General features: G+C 34.7%; 1 protein-coding gene and 1 long non-coding RNA gene across 2 annotated transcripts; one reads left to right on the forward strand and one right to left on the reverse strand.

Annotated features, from left to right (window-relative positions):
* Positions 1-9,026: 9,026 nt before the first annotated feature.
* On the reverse strand, positions 9,027-23,159 carry LOC140859087 (uncharacterized). The gene is made up of 2 exons (XR_012142534.1): positions 21,072-23,159; positions 9,027-11,666 (listed from the first exon to the last, which is right to left on the reverse strand). It is a non-coding gene; the product is annotated as an uncharacterized lncRNA (long non-coding RNA).
* On the forward strand, positions 10,437-12,007 carry LOC105048057 (transcription repressor MYB5). The gene is given in 7 exon segments (XM_010927245.3): positions 10,437-10,499; positions 10,501-10,807; positions 10,810-10,981; positions 11,197-11,333; positions 11,336-11,482; positions 11,485-11,781; positions 11,784-12,007. Coding segments are annotated over 7 exon segments (1,200 nt in total). The 3' UTR covers positions 11,861-12,007.
* Positions 23,160-23,247: the final 88 nt, after the last annotated feature.

Here is a 23,247-nt window from a genome sequence, read left to right on the forward strand (position 1 = left end):
ACTATCAAGCTGTTAATAAACTTGAGATATCTAAAATTTCTTGGCATTATCTACAATGAAGCAATCTACTGACAAGATTATCCGGCTATGATCGGATTAGATCAAAATCTGTAGCATCCTTTCATTATCAATAAAATCATTCCTTATTTGCAACTAATGTATTTCATCTAATATCTTTTGATTTAAAAGATTAATATTTCTAATCAATTTAATCCACCATGCTTTGTTGCACACTCTGATATTAATTTATCAAATTATATAATTATATCAAAGATAAAAATATCCTTATATGTTAGATCAATCCAAGATAGATCTAACCTTCAAATTTCATATAAGACTTAGGGCAAAATTTTAAGTTTCTTTATCTTTACTACCTTTGGGTATAGCATATAAAAATTAAATCTTGATCCACTTCCTATGTTTGAAATCATTGCATAAGTTTCATCACTCTTCAAGAATCCAACATATCTAGAATCAATTGGAGTTAACCTTAGATTTACCTTACAATCATTTAGATAATTTCTAAATCAATCTTCTTTTTTTTTAAAAGAATTAAGTCTAACTTGACAAACTAGAAGAACTCAAGCCAACATCCTTAAGTAGAATTAACTTGATTATTTCTTATAAAGCTCTCTTCATCACAACTCTTAATATTAATAGATAAATCTACACAAAATCTTGTTCCTTGTATAAGTCATTCAAAATTTAACACTAACAAGATGTCTTAGTTCAATTTAAAAATCCAAACTTTGACTTGAATAATTAATACACTTCACCATCTTCAACAATCACAAGAAAAAATTAAAAAAATCTAATCCAAAGATAGTAATATGAATTATTAAAGGTTTCATCATAACCTGTATATCATACTCTGACAAAATAAATTTTTTTCTTTAATTTAACAACAATATCAAAATATTTTTGATCCACTTAGAAAAGTAAACTTTTGACTTGAAATTCAATGTAACTTGAAAGATCAAGGAATCATATTCAAAATATGATATTTTGAGTAACCAAAGATTTCACCAAGATGTGTATCTCATATTCTCATAATAAAATTCAAGTATATTTTTCATCTAAGATTGAGTTTCATATATGACCTCTTATAGGTTCAGTGTTCAAAAATATTTCTCTCTCATATGATGTAATTTCTTCTTAGACCATACCCTAATTAACTTTCTTTGATAAATCTAAAATTTATAATGCTCAGACAATTATCATCGAAATTGAAAAAAGTATCATGATCTTCAATCATATAAGTTTAACATTCCAAAATCATCTAGTATACTCAACATAACTTATCAATACCTCTCACTTCATTCCAAGATCAACTCTTTCATACTTAGGTCAACCTTACTAATTGAAATCTAAGATATAACTCGTCAATTTTATTATAGACATCATATACCACTTATACATAAAGTTTATCATAGTATTTATTGATTCAAATTTCAAATATTGATTCATTTCTTTTATGTCAATCATGTTCCTTATGATCATAACCTAGGTTTAAATATCACTAAAATTATAATTCTGAATAATTATAACCTTAAACTCTGATATTATCTATCATACTCTATTGATTATAATCTCAAAATTTTGATATCACTTATATGACAATCCCTAGTGACCTTAAATTGGGCTCTAGTATTATTCTGTCATATCCTAATCACTTGTATCATTGTCTCCAAATAAACGTAACCTAAGCTCTAAGCTCAGATGCCACTCTGTCACATCCTACTGATCTTACATAAAGTTTTAATATCTCTTCATAATCTCTAGTGATCTTAAACCTAAGCTTAGATATTATTCTATCACATCCTAATCATTTATATCGTAATCTCCAATGATCATAACCTAAGCTCTGATACCATTCTGTCACATCCTAATCATTTATATCATAATCTCCAATGATCATAACCTAAGCTCTGATACCATTCTGTCACATCCTAATCATTTATATCATAATCTCCAATGATCATAATCTAAGCTCTGATACCATCCTGTCACGCTCCGAACCCAACACCCGGGTCGGATACGTGATGGCCGCACACTCCTTAAAGCAAGCCCTAAAGAATATGCAAGGCCAAAATAAATCATTACAACCTTAACATCCATAACAATTAATTTCAATAATAATTCATAAAATCTTGTATAGGTACAAATTAAATTTCTTCAATCCTCTGATCAAGTACTATGACACTCTATCTATCCATCTGCTCACCCATAAATCTAAGCCATAGCCAATCATGAACATCCTGTATCTCTGAAAAGAAAAGAAAGATGAAAGAATGTGAGCTTTACAGCCCAGTAAGAATTCCCATATCACACTGATATAGTAATATAATCTGAAAATAAGAATAAGCAATAAAATATAAAATCTCATATTCAATGTCTAGAATAATGCAAACATCCATAAATTTTCTGTCTTATTAAAATAGATGCATCATCATATGTTAACAGGTGAAATACTTTTGTTCAACAATTATTTCATGCCTTGTCTTTTATTTCTCTTTTCATAATCACATGATTTTTTTAACATTTTCTTTCTGGCTCTGGACTATCCAAGTCTATACCTCAGTCATCATCCGGATCGAATCCATTTAAAAAGTCTTTCAAGTCTGTCCTAGGATGAGCTCCTGACCGGCTGTCCCACGTACGAAAGCCCGTGAGAGGCTGTCCCAGGCATAAGCTCCTGACGGACTGTCCCAGGTATGAGCTCCTGGCCGGCTGATCCACCTGTAAGCCAGTGGGGGCTGTCTCAGGCATAAGCTCCTGACGGGCTGTTTCATATGACAAGACTAGTTCATACCATATATCTCTTTCTTTTCATTTAATCATTTTATGTTGATTTCATCAAATCAATTCTGACTTGCATTATGATCAATTCAGATATATATAATCATGCCACCAATCTCTGATACATATATATATTGACATAACATACTCATGCTCAAAATCAAATAACAGTATCTCAGGTATAATAAATTCATCGATCTCAAATCTGACGATGCAAAATCAATAATGTAAGACCAACAGTAAAATAGCATATTTATAATAGTGATCATGTACAGGGATTCTTATCTTTACCGGTGACTGATCCAAGCACAGAAATCAATATTCTTCTTTAATTTATAAATTTCTTTAACAAAATATTCCACTTGATATCATATGCAGACAATCATCTCTTCATAATCCTGATCAATATAAAAATCACATAGAGAGAAATTATCGATAATTGATCATAATACACAAATCGAGGATCTCTCTTAGGATTAATCAAAATTAGGACTTGTCTATGTATCAGGATCCTCCACTGATCCATAAGACTTCTAGAGAGAGAAAATTCATGAAGAGAGAGAAAATTCTAGAGAGAGAAAGTAGAGAGAGAAAGTGGAGAGAGAAACTTTCATATCCTTCTGATGAGGTACTCATGATCGAGATCATCAAAGGTCCTATCAGGATGACTCAAAATGAATCAAGTGTTACAAATTTCGAATAGGATCGGACTGGGATCAGATCTACCGCACAAATTTCGGAGCAATCTCAAATCATCATATTTTTATTTCAAATTTATCTTAGGGTCCGTGATGAAATCAAAGAGAGAAAGACACTAGAGAGATAAAATCCATAAAGAGAGAGAGAAAAAGGTTTAGAGAGAGAATCTAGAGAGAGAAACTAAAGAGAGAATATGGAGAGAGGAGAGAGAAAATTTTTCTCTCTTCTTCTTCTTTTTATTTTATTTTATTTTATTTTTCTCTTTCTCTTTTTTTTTTCTTTTTCCTTTTTCTTTTTCCATTTTCTTTTCTTTTCTTCTTCTTCTTCCTTCTTTTCTTTTCTTCCCGCGGCCTCTCTTGGCTGAAACAGGGGAAGACAGTGAGGTCCCCCCCTCGGTGGCTCGGGCTCCGGTGGCTTGGCTGGAGATCCGGCAGCAGGTGGAGGCGGCGGTGGAGCAAGGGACGGCCGGCGGCAAGGTTCGGCCGGCAAAATCAAGGGAAAGCTCAGAAAACAGGGGATTTCTTTTACGACTGATTTTCGGCAAAGTCGGGGGCTGGCGGCGAGGCCTTGGGCCAGGAGAGAAAGGGAAGAGAGAGAGGAAGAAGGGGAGGGGCTTACCTCGAGCTCCGGCAGTATCTCCGTTTCTAATTTTCGGTGAGCACGAATCTAAAAAAATCGATAAAACGAGAAAGAAAGAGGGAGGAAGAAGAGAGGAGGTCGGGCTCTGGGATCCTTTGGAGAGAGGGGAGAAGGGGATTTATAGATGGGATCTAGGGCTCCTAGAGTTCCAATCCCATTTTGATTCAAAGAGGAAGACGGACTCTATCAGGAGTCCTCTTCCGTTCTCTTCTTTTTTTTTTTTTTAATCTGGGTTATTACACAAGAAGTCATTAACTATGGAGTATGAGGTCTGATTTGAAATTTGATTTGGTCTCTGAGAATATGCTTGATCTCCACCAAACATACTATAAAATTAGAAATGAAGTGTATAAAATATGAGTATGAAGCAAATAACAAATTAACATATTATAAAAGTTCAAACTAACTGGTTTCAAACATTGAAAGGACTTGTTTTTGAAATCAATAAACTCAAGGCCATCACCATTTATGATTAATTAAGATTCATAAACTGTATTTATAACTTGAACAGTATCTGCATATTAAATATAAAAAAATATTAAAATAAAAATATTTTAGATAGAAAATCAAATCAATATTATAATAATATGCAGTTAAATAAACTAAATCTTTGTATAACTTTATCCGAGCATAGGTAATGAGTATGACTATAGGACCGTCGAAATTTTTTTCAATGAAGGAAACGGCATCCACAATTAGTTTATCCCACAGGCACCATTTCATTTTAATTTTTCTGTTTGGAAGCAATACTCATTCATAATTCAAAAAATATATTTCTAGATAGAGAATAAATTTTCATTTTGAAACACTTACCCCAAGCCTTCAATCTCAAAATTTATTTTCTTCTTTGATTTTCTATCCTTCGTTTATCTTCTATGTCTGCCACCCCAGTAAGAACTAATAGCATCTGAAACTATATATAATTATATAAATTTTAAATACCATTATCATATTAGACAAACACAATTAGCATAACAACAATAAATACATAAAGCTCATTGTATCTACCAATTAAATAAAGATATTCTTTTTCACTTGCATTTGAAATAATATCTTCAAAAGACATGAATGAGTAGCAAGTAAGGAGAATCTTGGGACCTTCACATGGATGAACAATGGTTTTGTATTAGAAGTTAATTTTATAATAATTTATCATGGTTCTAAAATTTTCAGATAGGACTCTAACTAAATAATGATCCATCACATATACATTGCCTTCAGTTAGCAAGGGCTTAAACTTATAAACCAATATGCTCTTCACACTTGCATGAATCTTCTCACCCTAATGAAGTAGTTAGAATGATTAACATAACAAAAGTTAAGCAATGTATATACAATGATTGAAATACATCAGATCGAACAAAAAAAATAAGAGAAAGAGAAAGAGAGAGACCAAAGGTGTTAACCTAGTCAACATTGCTGATGTTCATTAAAATCATTGATATTAAAATCATTGATTTAACAATACTAAAATCTTAAAAGTTACATACCAATTCATTCAAAAGTACCATTTCAAGGCTGCATTCTTCCTTTTTCAGATTGGAACGGAATAGAACCTCCCACAATCTTATTATTTTAGCCTTAATCTTCTGTGGTTTATCAGTAGTAGAAATATTCTTGATATGATGAATTCATCGAGCTACCATCGAAATTATAATTTTGCCAAAGGATCATCGACATTAGTAGTGAAATGTTTGTGTGGTTCCCGAGTATTGCTTCATTCCAAGGGTTAGCTATTCTAAAAAAAAAAAAAATCATGGGACCAATTTCAAAACCAATTTTAGCAATAAAAAAAGAGATCAACAAATTTCAAATTTTCATGAGAAATTTCATCCTAACTCAAATCTATTTCAGTTTTATCACATATAATCAGAAAAATAAAAAAAAAAATAAAGAGCTCTCAAAAATGGATCAATCACAATGTGAATCAATTGAAGCACCTATATCCCCAAAACTCATATCAACATCCCAGCCTAGGAAACCATTAAAAAAAAGAAAGAAACCAAGAAAATAATAAAGTATTTTTTTATCTAAGGGAACCGGCCTACCTAAGACCAGCTTCTTGGTCCCGGGGTTGGAGGTGTTGATAGTGAAGTATGTAGGAAAAGAAGGCATGGCGGAGGAGTACTCCAAAGCTGGCAGCATTCTAGTTGCGCTCTAGTGGTGATCGTTAAGAAGGGAGGAGAACATAAAGAAGGAGAAGAAGGCCAAGAATAGAGAGAGTCAACAATAAAAAAAGAGATCTACAAATTTCAAATCTTCATTAGAAATTTTATCCTAACTCAAATCTATTTCAGTTTTATCACAGACAATCAGAAAAACAAAAAAAAAATTTAAAAAAAAAAAAAAGAGTTCTCAAAAATGGATCAATCATAATGTGAATCAATGGAAGCAGTACATCCCCAAAATTCATATCAACATTGCAGCCCAGGAAACCATTAAAAAGAAAAAGAAAGAAACTAAGAAAATAATAAAGCTTTTTGAAATCTAAGGGAACCGGTCTACCTAAGACCCACTTCTTGGTCCCGAGTTCGGAGGTGTTGATAGTAAAGTATGTAGGAAAAGAAGGCAGTGCGGAAAAGTACTCCGAGGACGGCAGCGTTCTAGTTGTGCTCTGGTGGTGATCGTTGAGAAGGAAGGAGTACTTCTGATTTTTTTAAATTTTTAGTATTTTTTTCATCTATTTTTTAGGGAGGAATAGTGCGTCATTCATAGCTCTATTCTCAGCGTGAGAGCAGAGTTCTGTTCGTACATTGAGAACAGTTTTTTGTTCTCAGCGGATGAATAAAAATTCTGTTTCGTTAAGATTTTTTTATTTTAAATTTCAAATTCAAACCTGACGCACCTCTAAAATAATCAGCGTGAACAAAAATTGGTTCACGTTTTAAATCTTTATTTTCAATATGAACATATTTCTGTTCGCACAAACAGAATTTTTATTAGCGTGAATAGAAAATTCTGTTCACTGAATTTTTTCCAATTCCTTATTTTTTTTATTTGAATTTAAATTTTTGAATTTCAAATTCAAACATGACGTGCCCCCAAAATAATCAGTGCGAAAAAAAATTGGTTCACATTGTAAATCTTTATTTTCAACGTGAACATGTTTCTATTCGTGCGAATAGTTTTTGTTAGTGTGAACATAAAATTCTATCCGATGAATTTTTTCGGTTCTTTTTTTTATTTGAATTTAAATTTTTAAATTTCAAATTCAAACCTAACACACCTCCAAAATAATCAGCACGAATAAAAACTGGTTCACACTGTAAATCTTTATTTCCAATGTGAATATGTTTCTGTTCGTCCGAACAGAGTTTTTGTTAGCGCGAATAAAAAATTCTATTCGCTGAATTTTTTTCGATTCTTTCTTTTTCTTATTTGAATTCGAATTTTTAATTTAAATTCAAATCTGACGTACCTCCAAAATAATCAGCACGAACAAAAATTGGTTCATGTTGTAAACGTTTATTTCCAATGTGAACATATTTCTGTTCGTAGGAACAGAGTTTTTGTTAATACAAATAGAAAATTTTGTTTGCTGAATTTTTTTCGATTTCCCTTTTTTTATTTAAATTCGAATTTTTGAATTTCAAATTCAAACCTGACGCACCCCTAAAATAATTAGCACAAACAAAAATCGATTTATGATGTAAATCTTTATTTTTGTTAGCGCAAACAGAAAATTCTGTTCGCTGAATTTTTTTCGATTTTTTTTTATTTAAATTTAAATTTTAAAAAATCAAATTTACGTACTTCGAAAATAAAAAAAAATAGCGATCTTCCGAAATGTAATTATACCTAAAAATATCAGCAAACTTCAGAAAATGACAAATGACAGATTTTCAGCCATCATACCTCAAAACTCAGCAACCCCCAAAAAATGGCAGATGGTAGATTCTCAACCATCGTACCTCTGCTTTTATAACTAACATTCCAATGAGTTTATAACAAAGTAATGCTTAATTCTTGAGAAACTGGTTTACCTTGTTGAGTGTACAACCATAAAGCAGACTGGATATGCAAACTAGGTCGACGCAGTACAGTGCAAAGACGAGATCAATACATGACAAGTATACAAATGCACCTTACAATTTATATTCTCAGCCTTATAAAGATTTATTGGTAAGCTAAGTTGTGTACAGGTGATCATGTGTACCTTACTCTTTTGCCTTTTTTTTGAGAATATTGGTGGGGCCATCGCCAATGATTTCAATGAAATAATGTGAGAACCACCCCAGTCAATCACTTGGAGAAACACTGAAGAGATGTCCCTGAGTAAATAACTCATGAAAATTTTGCAATTTCTTTTTGCGATGAGTTTTCTTCCCCAAACAAACTAATACATGTTATGGGGATGGGCAAGTCGCGTGTGTGAAAGACTGCATGTACGGTTGTGATCACATGAACCATTTGCAGCTGTAATCCTTTCTGAAAACTTTTAGTGGGCTCATATCTCATGGTTCTCTCCCTTGAGCAAGAGCTAAACTCATTGAAATGTATTTTTTTTAAAAGAATGGAGTGGAGGCCTAGGGACCGCAAATGAAATCTCAGAGTATTTTGCATTATCATAGAAGTGAATATTAATGGTCAGTGTTGCTCCCATAATTTTGGCCAATATCTAGAATTTTTGGTGCTTGCCTCATCTTCTACAAAATAATTTGGGAAATATGGTCCCTTGATTATGAGAATTTTATTGATTGATTTCCTAATAAACGAGGCAAAAATAGACCAAGATTGGTTATGAAGATTAAGCACTAGCTGTATATAACTTACATTTAAACAATGGTAAAAGCATCCTTTATATGAATTATATATCTTACGATAGGATATAGTAGTTAAATAAGTACACTATGAGATATTTAATTTATTTTAACAGTATCAAATCAAAATTTATAGAACACGTCATTATTTTCCCTACTTCTTCTTTTTTCATTCATTTCTTCACTGACTACAGACCAGCGTAGCCCTGTTTCAAGGAATGAAGAAAAAAATAAAAGGCATTCCCCAAACCTCGGTCTTCCTTTCCCTTCCACATCTCGACAAAACCATCCAAAAATTAGCGAAAGAAAAGGAAAAAGAGGAGAGGAGAAGAGATAAGTTGCCAGCTGCTGAGCGAAGTCTCCCAAGAGGACTTTGAAGGTGCAAGGCTTCCTCACCGAGAACACGTTCTGAAGTCTCTTTACCGCCATCCTCCGAAGACCACTGTAAAGCCGCTCCCGGGATATCGTTTCTAATGGAAATAAATGTCGCTGCCGGACCTCATTCGTAACAAGAGGAGAAGAGATTAAATTGATGGGTAGCAAAGAGACGCCAAGGCTCCTCCGCATTGCTCTTCCACTGCCGCCGCCGCTCGCGCGCTCGTTTCTTCCCGCGAAAAGGGATGAGCCTCAAGGCGCGGGCCAACGGCTTCGCGAGAAGAAAAGGCCGTGGCCCATGGACCCGGTACCGCTACGGCAGTTGGTGATTGTCGTGGGGTGAGGGAGAGAGAGAAAACTTTTTTTTTTCTTCCCATTTTTTTTACTTATAAATTACCTCCCAATTTGTATTTTACTTGCTTCGAGATAAAATAATCTCTCAAAATTTTGGTAAAAATGATTACAAAAAACAATATGTATAGAAATTTAATTACTTCCAAAACAAAATTCTTTCTGAGATAATTTTTTAAGAAAATAGGTATTTGTGTTCCAACAAAAAGAAAAAGAAAAAAAAAAAAAAAAAAAGAAGGCTTATACAATGACAAACCCTAACGATACTTCAATTTATAAGAAATATTCAAAATATAACAATATAAATACCTACAACATATATTTCATAATTTAGATAAAAACTAACTTAGAACTAATTTATTTTTCCTTCCCTACACTTATATCAGTATTTTTGTAACATTTTTTATATGTAATTTATTGTTTAAAAAGTGATTTTCATGATTTTTTTTTTTTTTTTGGGGTGCCGTTGCTTAAAATGCATATGGTGTAAGCCCTTCGTGATAGCTGTGATTTTTTGCTCATAGGAAAACAAAACAGCACGTCCACGTAGATTACGAATTCAGTAATTTAAATATTCATTTTTTGGTGTTTCAACGTGCACCCAGTCACAGATAACCCATGCTTAAACCATTTGTCAGATAATTTTCATCCAAGGGACCGCAGAAAATGCTTACGCGGGCCCCAATCTGCCGTCCACATTAATCTCCCACCACCCCATGATCTTATCCTAAACACAGTAACTCACGTGGCCGGATGAGATCAAGTTGCCTAGAACTTGGACGGCGATCTTCTGATCCCGCGTAGAATTTGTTTATGCAGACGAAGCGTTCGAATGTAGCTGCCTTCGTAACTGTCTGCGGGTCCCACTGTGGTCGGTTTGGAAATTCTAAACGGATCCGCCGTAACTTTGCCACAAAGGAAGCTGAAAGAGAGAAGGAAAAGACGACGACAAAAGAACAAGAATAGGGGAGAGAGAGGAGGGAGAGTGATCGCAGAGAGAGAAAGAGATGAGGAATCCGTCGTCGACGTCAGGTCCGGACCGTCGTCGTCTTTGTCGTCGCCGGCGACGGGGTCGAGGTCGGTGACGAAGCAGCGGCAAAAAGGAGCGCCGACGGCCAGCAAGATGGGGGTGAAAAGGGGGCCGTGGACGCGGGAGGAGGACGAGGTGCTGGCGAAGTTCGTCAGGAAGAAGGGGAGGGGCGGTGGCGGACGCTGCCGCACCGCGCGGGGCTCCTCCGCTGCGGGAAGAGCTGCCGTCTCCGGTGGATGAACTACCTCCGCCCCTCCATCAAGCGCGGCCCCATCGCCCCCGACGAGGAGGACCTCATCCTCCGCCTCCACCGCCTCCTCGGCAACCGGTCCAAACCCTCTCCTAACCCCTCATATCTTTCTTAGGGTCCGAGGGACCTTTCCTCGGCCTTTATATATATATTTTTTTTTCAGCTAAATCTAGGTGCAGTTTTTTCTAGCTAGGGTTCTATACAATTACAGCTTTCTAAGAATAGATCTCCGTACTTCATGATGTTTTCTGTCTAAAATTTTGGTGTTGGTTTCTCGATCGGAATGAGAGCAGGTGGTCTTTGATAGCTGGGAGGATCCCAGGGCGAACCGACAACGAAATCAAGAACTACTGGAACACCCACCTAAGCAAGAAGCTCATCAGCCAAGGCATCGATCCCCGCACCCACAAGCCATTGACCTCCTCATCCTCCCGAATCCAGATCCACCCCTCCCGGAGGGTCCCAAGATATTCCAGCCGCCAACAAGAATACCATACCGCAACCCTAACCCTAACCCTAATGCAAACCCTGGCTCCACCATACCTTCTGTTCACCAACAAATGAGTGGTGGTCACGGAGGCGTGGCACTCATCGCGGTCGTGATGTTTTCTCTGGCAGCGTGAGTCTGGAACAAGATGATGGATGGCAGAACATGGAGGGCTTTCCCGCCATGGATTTGCAGGGAAGCCAAGGGGAAGGTGACACTGGAGAAGATGATGTCCTCTCCTCGTTCCTCGACTCTCTCATCAATGATGACATTTTCCTGCAGAACCCGCAGCAGAATGTTAATTACAACGACGACGACAACTTCAACAACGGGCAGATTCAATCACACGATCCTCGCATGTCTTCAGCACCAGGGTTTGGCGTGGGAACATTAGGGAATCTACCCTCACGTCCCCAGTTATTCAGGATAAGGAGACTCATGGGAAATTTGTGGACCATGCAGGCAAGTAGTTCTGAGTGCCTGCCTTTCTGTTATGCGAAATATTTAAACATTAAGTTTTTGTGTGAAATTATATATATCATGGATGACATGTATTTTGTAAACGTCATGTATGATTATTTGCAGTAAGGAAGAAGAGTTCTGTCTGTATGAATACATTTGTTCGGTGGCCTTTGCAATGGTTTGATAGAATCTTTATTTCAATATTTTTCGTCGCTATCATTCAATGGCCAAAGAGTTCTGCTTGATATTTTCCATTACCATTCATTCGCAGCAGGCCAACAGCTACCTAGCTTGCTTCTCCTTGTTGCATGCTCATTTGTTGCCTTTTTAATATATATATTAATGATGATGTAGAGAAAAACAGGAAAACTTTGTCATGTTATGAACTTGTATGTTGTGAAGTAGTTGCTTGTTCCCTTTTCAGTTTACCCACTAAACAAAGTTGCCGAAAAAAGAGAATACCAAGGTTTTGCACCCCTCCATGAATCAATATTGCTATATGAAAGCACAGATACTTTCTTGCAGTAATGAGTCTAAATTGAACTGAATTTTTATAGCGGAACTTCAATAGTCTCATATCATATGGTGACCAGAATCGGACCATAGAAATGAGATAACAGTTATTTGTGCTGAAGAAACCTAGTTTGAAATATATAATTTGCAAGTAATCCTATAAGAGCAAACTCGGCTGCATGGTTTAATGTTCCTGTAGCTATTAGAAACATAGTCCTTCACGGAAGCAACAATCATTTAAATTCTATACACCAAAGCATTTTGATTCCTTGTCGGAGCTGTTATATATATAACTTGATCTTCGAGGACTCTGATTCATCTGATGGTTTGGGTAATGTTTGAAAGAGGACCAGCATGTTTATTCATCCGCCAACTATATCGTACAACTTATTCTAAATGGTTGTTATGATATAGGAGCAGATGATCTGACAAGGTGAATCTGGGGCATATAATGAAGATTATATACGATCTAAAAGGAGAAAATTCATGATCAGATATATGACTGTAGATAGAGGACAAAAAACGAACAGGAATAGATAAGACTGTTAGAAGGATTTTAGAATTAATACTTGTGTGATAGATTTGATGCAGAAACGTCTTGCGATCGAACAAAAAATAGATATGATGAAGGATAAATTGGTAGGACACTAAGCTCTACTCATCTTGAATTCATGTACTATATGATGATCCATACAGACGTATATTTAGTTTATTTATTAAAAAAATTAAATATTTATATAAAATTAAAAATTCAAATAATATCTTATAGGTTGTTTTTTGGATGAGGTTCTGAATTGTTATAAATGATATCAGAGCAAATCTGGTTCATGACTTTTCTAGATTAGGAAATACTATAGCACGCATTTATTGGGCTAACCATGAGCCGATCATATTATTTATTAGGAATGGCAATGGATCGGATATGAGTCAGATTGACTGATTCTTGTACCCACCTCGCTAGCAAAAAACTCATATCTATATCTGTCTCGTATCCGTCTCGGATCGAATCGAGTCATATATACCTGAAATCTCTATACAGTAAAAAAAAAATTGTGCAATGGAATAAAGCAATTTTGTAGCCAAAGAAGGATCTTTTTGATCAAAAATCTCCAATTCTACAAAATATCATGCTTCTACCAAGATTAAGCTCTCAAAACCTCAAGGAACCAACTCACACCACCACAACTCGGATAGAATCCCTTACACTTGGAGAAAAAAATCCCAGTCGGAACCTCAGAGACCCCTCTAATCTCTTTCAAGTGCTCTCCTTTCTCACAGATCTCTGAAAAAGATAATGAAAAAAAAAGAAAAAGAAGCAAAAAAAAATGACAGTCTGTGGAAAAGACTTATCTCTCAATTTTTCCAATTTTTCTTTGTTTTCCTTAATTTTTCCTTCATTTTCTCTTAGTTTTTCCTCTGTTTTTCATCCTCTAGAGTCTCAATTGGGTGGGAGGCTTGGAGTGGCTGAATAGAGAAAAAAATCTCACCAAGACTCAAGAAACTCATTCGATCTCTCCAATCTCTCATAGGTGCTCTCCTTTCTCAAGATCTCCGAAAAAAGAGAAAGAAATGAAAAGAAAAAAGAAGTGAAAAAAAAATGACAATCTATGTGGAAAAAGATCTTATCTCTCAATCTTTTACATTTTTCCTTTGTTTTCTTTGATGTTTCTTTTGTTTTCTCCCAGATTTTTCTATGTTTTTTTTCCTCCTCAGAAGTTCCAATCAGATGGGAGGCTTGGAGTTGTCGAATCGGGAAGTTAGGTGGAGTTTTTTTCCTCAATTTTTCTCTATTTTTTTCATCTTCAGGAGTCCTAATTGGGTGGGAGGCTTGGAGTGGTCGAATATGAAAGCTCAGAGGAGGCAGAGTGGCTAAATATGAGAAGCTTAGATGGCCAGGGTTTTGTGTTGGATATTTGAGTGTGTTTGTGTGTATATATTGAGTCGGATTTGAAACGGGACATATTATCCATATCCGATCAGTACTCGCTTCAGATTTTTTTTTCTAAAATCGATATTGGTTTGAATTTTAATTAGATCGGATAAAATCTGCCTCATTTGGATCAGATTGGATCGAATATTCGATGGATCAGATCAAATTACCATCTCTATTATTTATGAATAAATATATGAATTTGAATCTTTTGCTTGATGAAGACATCATGGCTTAATGGGGGGAGTATATGATAACCCGTGCAGATATATTTAGTCCCACATTAGTTATTCACTGAAAGATCTTGGGTACTTATATAGAATCAAAGAATCCAAATAATATCTTCTGACTAGTCTCTTTGGGTGAAGTATTATGTTGTTATATACTGATTGTGACTTTGTAAAACTTATAAAGCATTATGATGTTTTGTGGCAAAGTCTCTAAGCTGCTTTAATACCATGCAATGCTCAGTTGCTAAAGAAATATATGTGAGGTAATGATCACTATGTAAGCTGTAGGATATGAAGTAACTGCCAATTACCTAGATCAAGGTTCTTATCGTACCTATTAATTAAACTAATACCTTTGTATCGACAAGTAACTATAATTATTACTTCTTTTGGTTTTTGCATGCGATAACCATTAGACTTTTTATTTTTGATAAACATAACCATTAGATTTTGGATCTACAAGGCATTAATTACTTGTGTTAAAGTAAACTGCATACTGCATGATCATATTTGAATATTAATTACCTTACCATTAGAATAAGAATTCACAGAAAATGGCATCCAAGATTTTATGAAGTATAAATTCAGTATGGTCTTGGTTCACAAGTGGCAAGAGCTATAAGATACTTGAATGAATAACCATGATGTGCCCTTGTATGTTTAAATTGTATAATGTGCCCTTGTATTTATCACTTGCAAAAGTCACTAGACTAGCATTTATGACAGTGTCAAGAATTAATGACCTGTTGACATCCATTATGGAGATAGTAACTTTAAGATTGATATATTCTAAATCAATCTCTTTTCAATTCAACAATCGAGAGAATCATGAGTTATATCCTTTATAGCATGCAAAATATGAAGATTTCTGAGACTCTATTATTATCTTTTTAAGTTACATAGTCCTCTACTTTGTTTTTCTTAGTGTAAGAAATTAGTTTTTATGTTTTTTTTTTTAAAAAAAATTACTATAAGAATACTACTTATATTGGCTCATAAGCTAGGCATATTTTCTGTATAGTTTTCAATATCATTCACCTAAAATAATGAAATTAGTTATGACAAATAGGGATGGCACTGGGTATGGATTGAGTAAGCCATTATGCACACTCATCCCATATTTGTCTTAAGGCATAGCGGGATAGATAGCTCCGGAGTGGATGGACAGATAGAGTTAGACACAATAGGCTAGATGGATTAGATCAGGTAAAATCATAATTTTTTTTTTTTTTATATACAAATCATTTTTTTTCCTTGAAGATGAGATTTATGAGGAGTTATAAATATCCAAGTTGTGTCTGAGGTAGATTTTACTATTACCCTATTCACCATGGAACCACTATAAGTTAGTTAAAACTTGTTCGTTGGGTCAAGTCGACTCAAATGCCCGATGGGATAAATTAGCCATCTTTAGTAACAAAACTTATGAAATAATTTGTTGCATAGAGAAGTAAAACAATAAACTATACCATTTTTAGAAGATTTGATATCTTATTGATGATACTTAGACTAACTAGGCACATCACCTTGTTTTTTTTTTTTTTTTTTTTGAAAATTTTAGCTAAAGCAACATAAAAGCTTCCTTCCAACTCACCCTCCATAGAAACATATATTTTCCCCTAATTGATTAGCCGATTATCACATTGAGATGTCCAAGTAAATGTACTCAAAAGAAATACATGCCAACTCTAAATAGCTCACGTATTAACTAGGCTTAAACTTAGATAGTTGGCATCCCTCTCCTTTTGGGAGAGGTCCAAAGTTCAAGCCTTGGTGGTGGAATCCTCATCATGTTTCTCTAAAGAAAAAAGGGAGAAAGGAAGAGTCCAACAATTGAAACCCATTTCAATTTAGAAGACTACTGGGAGGAATCTCGATGAGGTATTCTAGCATCTTCAAGTAATTTTGGGTGTCATACTGTTGGAGTGGGTTTGTGAATAAAGAATTTAGTAGAAAATAGATGAATTTGGATTTCTAAGCTAGACGGAAATTTTTTTGTGTTAGATGTAAACATGATCTAATTAAGAATAACTTGCTTATTTGCCAAAAAAAAAAAAAAAAAAAAAAAAAAAGGGGAAAAACCGAGTCAACCATCTGTTGATTTATCTAGTAACACCTTATATGCATAGAAATTCTGTAAGGGGAGAAAATAATATACTAGAATTAGCATAGTACTATAATATACTAGAATTAGCATAGTACTATCAATATTATTTGCAGGATTTACATATGAAGAATCACTCATAAAATAATCCAACCACCTAGTTGCAAGAGAAATCACATTCCAGTGATAAGAAAAGAAAAAATTTGTATTTGTATTTTTCACTGTGGTTGACCATTCATGTTTTTCAGTCATGTGCATTGCATGTGCTATACACTAGTCTAAGTGTAAAAGAAGAGAAATCATCATACATGTATATAACACAAGGCAGATCCTAGTAATCACAGCATAAGGGCCATTTTGCCACTTAAAATTCCCTTGAAGTGTCATGAATCGCTTCATGCAAACCTGTGGACCAAAATCCATTGGCATAATCCAGGATGGTATTTAGAAAGGATCAATAAAGCCAGGTTTGGGTGGAATGAATGTGATGGCCAACTCATTCATTGGTCCTTTCCTCCTAGTGTGGACTGGTTTAATGACATGGAGACTGGTAGGTGAGACAAATTGTCGTTCATTTGTCCTTCGTTCATGGCAAGCCAGTATGTTATGTTGAGATAAACTGGAGGGTTCCAAAAAAAAGAAAAAAAAAAAGGCATGAATTTGGACATGCTTAATCAAATTATGGTACATTATGGAAAAGATCTCTCTCATTTTCCGGTGTCTAAGTCAAATAAGCGTTAATTGGGATGAATAAATTACATAAAAGAAAGAACGCTGTCAACTGGAGGAAAATCGAAGGGAAGAAAGGAGGTTGATGACTTGTTACATTTGGGAAGGTAGATCTTATCCAAATCTGAAGAATGTGGCAAGCGCCAATTACTCTTTGTTTCGGGGATAATCTTATTCTACAGTATTCGCACCCCAATTACTGGTAGATCAGACGGAGTTCGAGATTGATTGGTTTGGTCTGATTGGACCGTGGGGCGTGGTAGAAATCATTGATGTGATGAGGAGCAACTCTGAACCGTGAATAGACGCACCGTTACTTAAAACCTCAAAGAAAATAATCTCTATAAAATATTTTTTATCTTAAAATAGCAAATGATATTTTTAAGCATAGCCGTAGGCCACAAAAAATGTCATAAATATTTTTATTGATATTTTATTATGTATCGATGAAATTTTAATTCCATAAGTATCTTTAAAACTTTAATATTAATATTTTTTATATATCGATAAAAATTATTAATAGATAACTATATATCTTAAAATCGAATTTTTGTAGTATTTTTTATGTTCATTTTTAAAATTTTAATTTATTATATATAAGTACCTTTAAAATTTTAATGTCGATATTTTTTATATTGATAAAAATTATCAATAAATAAACTATATATCCTATAATTAGAACAAAGAGAAGATTTCAACTAATAATCTCTTATTTGAATAACAAACTTTTAAACCACCAAACTATAATTTATATTATTAGCATATAAAAATAATTTATTTAACTTATTAATATTGTTCATATCAATAAATAAGTAATACTAAGAATACATATGCATAATTTTATGAGATTGGTATGACAAACCAACTCTTTGTAAAAATTAATAATTTAAAATTTAACAATAATTTTTTTAAATTTTATAAATTATGATATTATTTATCGATATATTAGTTAAATATCATAATAGCAGTTTTGATTTTTGATGCTTCAAGTTATAAGATTAAAAATTATAGCAGTATTTATAATAAATACACTATAAAAAATATTTATTGAAAGATGTAACATTTTTATCAAAATATAGTAAAAAAATTAGTAATATACAATAAAAAATATCATAAATAATTTATGTCAAAAATTATTTTTGTTGTAGACAAAAAAATAGTAGACCTAACCAAACCGGATCGATGATTGTTCAAGAATGTGGTAGCGAGAATCATATGGCAAGAGGTAGTTCTGGCCATTTGATTGATCTCATAATAAAATGATACATGATCGTATGCTCGTAAGGAGGAAAGATCTATGCGGCCCAAGCTAGCCAATGGTGCTCGACAAACGGCCATTGAAATGTCATCACAATGGATGGGCTACTTATGGAGATCCATGCACATATATATATTTTGTCTCGTATCAACATATATGAGGAAATCATCTTTAGTACGGGATAAGGCTAAAATTTAAATGATATCTCATTGGCTGGCTTTTTAATGGAATCTTAAGTTATTATAAATAATATCAAAATAAATTTGGTCTATAATTTATATAGTACAGAAAATATTCCAACACAGATCCATTTGGAATGCCTTAAGCTACTTATAATATTGATGATTAGATTTAGATCTTTAGCCCCTATGCGGAGACTCATATAACTATGCTCTTTAGGTAGATCTTTGGTATCTATATCTAGGATTTAGCCCGTCTCTAATATGGTACACTTAGCACATGATTACATGATTAAGCATAAAGACAGACATCAAGAGGCGCCACTCCATTGCACGGCAATTGACTGTATTGTCCTAAATCATTTATCCACCTATCAATTTTAGCTGGAAATCACATATCTATATACTTGGTCAGGTGGCGACCGGCAGGTTTGAAAGGTAGTTGATTTTGACCAAGAGTGCAACAAAGTAACTTGCTGATGAGATTGGGCTATTTCAAAAATCAAAAGTGCCGTTGGCTTTTCTTTTATTTTTTAGTTTTTCGGTGGACAAAGTGATGTTGAGATGGAGATGTGGCTCGGTTAGTCAGCTGTCCAGCTAAACTGACAGAATTTGCTGATTTGTCTGTCCTTTAGATCACAAGTGATGCAGGGTACCGTAGCTATATATAACGGACTTACTAGCCAAAAGTAGCTTGCTGATCATCAAACAGTGCTATACATGCAAACCATGCAAGACATTTCTAGGTTCCTCGATCCTTGCTCAAAGGCACCTTCTTTTGCTAGTTGACATGGAGACTAATTAATCACTAAAAACCATTTGAAGTTCCAAATAATCATTTTATTCTATAATTTATATTTTTACTGACCACTTGCCATCGGATATAAAAAAACCTACGGACAGGGCGGTTTATTTTTGTGCTTCATCACATGACTTCGGCCCCACATTATTTGACAGCCGAGGTCTGACAACTGAACGAAAAAGGTTGGTTGTTGCTTGGACAAAACGGTGGTGCAGTGCTCGGCTACGTAATTGACTGATTGGTGTACGCGCGCGCATGGTCATTGGAGTTAAAAATCATGAACAACCTTTTTTTGTTTTTTACAAGAAAATTTCAACATGGAAGCGCCTTGCCAATGCTAGCGGACATGGATACATTTTACACCAAAAAAAAAAAAAAGATACCATTTTTCATTGGTTGTGGATGCGAGCCATCCATCCACGATGCACAATCAACGGCATTGCTTAATATGCATTTATGGTTAGGTTAGATAAAAATTATAGCTTTGAGAGTCCAGTTATCTTCCTTCGGATAAAATATACAAACTATGCTTGCATTGGAGTTAGGGCAAACAAAACGGACCACATCTTGTATTATTATTATTATTATTTTTTAATGTCATTCACATGCTAATTAATCTAATTTGCTCGATCCCCTTCATATTATCTCATGAAATACTTCACGTCAAGTTAGAAATTTCCTATGTTAGGATGAACAAATGCTATGCGGCTTGCAATGAAACTAATATCTTATGTTACATTATCTAAAGGGAAAAAAAAAAGAGAGAGCGAACAAAACTTGCTTACATTGTGCTCGTTATTATATAAACTTTAATGTTAACTTAATTTCAGACCATGTTAAGATTTTTCTTATAGGGACATTTGTGAACATTGGCAAGGACGGTGTTTTGGTTGTTGGCCTGTTATTGATTGGATCGATTTCCCTCTCTTATTATCATCGGGAAAAAACTGTACTATCGTATGTTTTATATTTTGCAATAGAATATATAACTATATGTTCTTGACGACAAAATACCTGGCTCAGAAGTCTCTTCCCAACCCATCTACTACGCAAGGTTTGGCATACTCAGAACATTCAACAATACACTTGAATTAATGTGGACTATAAAGTATTGTTGAGAAGAAGGTTTGGAGACTCCGAGCATACCATTCTTACATAGCTGATTGCATCATGCAAATACCTCCTTTACATTCACAACCATGGCGTCGAAAAGCATACATAGGATCTCTGAATGCATATGAGAAGGTAACATCTATACACACATATATATATATATATGCATGTATATCCTCGTCGCCTAATTCAAACATGATTTACGAACAACATGACCACTGATAGAACTGTTTGCGCATCATCAATCAAGCAGAAAATAAAGCTAACGAATCCAAGCTTGCAAATGGCATTTCAAGAACATATAGAGTTCACACAAACATGCACGGTATCGTTAATAACAGTTGCAGCCAATACGACTCACCTGATAACGCCACCAATTGCAACTCGACGCTGGAATGATCACTATGATTTGAAGCGAGAGGACGTGAGCTCCTATGGGCTCGGTGGGGGGAAACGACTAAAAGAAAAGAGGAGCACTGCATAGATTTATATCATGTGATGAGCACGATAATTGGCATCATGCACGTGAGAGGAAATATCTCGGTGTGTTCAACTGAACGGGAGGTAAGAATTTAATTGGTGAGGAAAGATGTGTGGCGTGCAAGGTTGGTTGGCTGTGAGTTTGGACTGGCCGGCAGCAAAAGGAAATTATTTCATGCGTTGACTTGTGGAAAGGGAGGTCCAAACTGCAAACCAAACGTTCCAAACCAAGGTTCCAAGTAAACCAACCTTTCTTCGACCATCCGCGTGGAGGCACTCGTGGGTCGTGGCCTAGCTACCTTGTCGATGGAGACCGTTTGCAAATGAGCTTGCTTGGGTCCAAGTCCGGTACAGCCATAACTTGACTTCGGCTGACCCAATAGACAATTGGGTTGATTTTTTTTTTTTTTTTTAATACAATGGGTTGAGTTTTTTTGTTTCTTTTTTAAAAAAAATTGCTCGTTATTATTCACGCAAGATTTTGACTTGCAGGTATCTTTAAAAAGCCTAAGCCCAAGCCCTACCTATTTAATTACCAAACATGCAACAATAAGGCCCATGCTTCGGCATGACTTTGCGCATGTGGGTGTGTATGTGTGCGTGCGTACGTGTGTGAGAGAGAGAGAGGGAGAGCACGGTGGGGGGATCAAATTAAGGAAATGTTGACTCACTTTTTGATCCATTTAATAGTTGGGCCAAATCATTGCCCAACAAATTTAAGATCCATTTAATCTATTTAACTCTTTTTAAGTCATTCAAAACCTATATAGCTCGATTCTATTCCTTTATTAGAAGGTTCAGATGGATTGGATTACTTGTTTGATGAAGGGCCGGCTTTGTATTTCGATTTTTGACATTTTTTTTTTTTAATGAGAGATTTTTGACATGTTTAACTAATGGACTCGATTTAGATTGATAATTATGTGACCCAACCCGCATCTAACATGACTCATGTTGGACCCGACCTGACCCCATGAACACCTTGAGAGGTGAAACAGTGAGCAATGGTGATATAAATCCTAGTGTGATTGTGGCTCTACTCCAGCAGACATTGTGTCGGAGACTTCAAAGCAGAGGGATATGAGAAACAATTGAAATACGTGCAAGTGATTACTTTTAGAAGCTGTTGACATTATGGGCATATTGAGACAAATATTTTTGATCATCTCTCTTTTATATCGTTTATCTTGCTTTGATCAGGCATTACCTTAAGCACTTTTACCAGTATAAAGAATTTGTCTTCTCTAGTAAGTTATTAATAATTAAGGATACGACTAGGATCTTGTCATCACTAATTAGCTATGAATAATTAAGGAGGCGAGCAGGAACCTGTCCTTGATGGTTAAACATTAATAACTAGAGATGGAGGAGGAAACTTGTACTCACTAATTAGCTAGAAATAATTGTAGGTATGGGGGGAATATTGTGGCCAATGTGCACCCGAACAGTTAGGGCTTAATCCAGATTTTGTCTTGAGTTCTACCACGAAAGAAGAAAAAAAAACCCAATTTTAGATAAAGTCCAGTGGAATTAAGTAAAATAAGGACCATAGACTGCCTCAATTTTGATCTTAGTTATAAAAACTTACTCCAACTTAAATTTTTGTTGTCTCAGCCTCGCCACTTCCGAACGCATGTCCGTCCTAAATTCCCGGACGCATGTAATAGCATGCCAGGGGAGATGAAAGGAGAGAAATGGGAAGAACCGGCAATCCCCATTTAGATCAAGCTAATCCAACGCTTATTTACCACATGTATGAAAGCTATGCTTGGGATTCCCTAGGTGAAGCCCTGACAAAAGTTCTATTATATTCATGATCTTTATTCGAGTCTCTGCATCTTACTACTTGGAAAGTATATTACATCAAGCGAGTTCCTGTGAATCTAATATCATGTCCGTTAAAATCCATAGAGCTGCTATATCTTCTGTAGTAATTGTCGACATATAATATTTCTTATAGTCAAAGTAATGAGATGTTGTTTCCTTAAAAAAAAAAAAAAATAATAATAATAATAATAATAATAATAATAATAATAATAATAATAATAATAATAATA

This window comes from Elaeis guineensis, chromosome 7 (genome assembly GCF_000442705.2).
Source record: "Elaeis guineensis isolate ETL-2024a chromosome 7, EG11, whole genome shotgun sequence".
NCBI classification, from domain to species: domain Eukaryota; kingdom Viridiplantae; phylum Streptophyta; class Magnoliopsida; order Arecales; family Arecaceae; genus Elaeis; species Elaeis guineensis.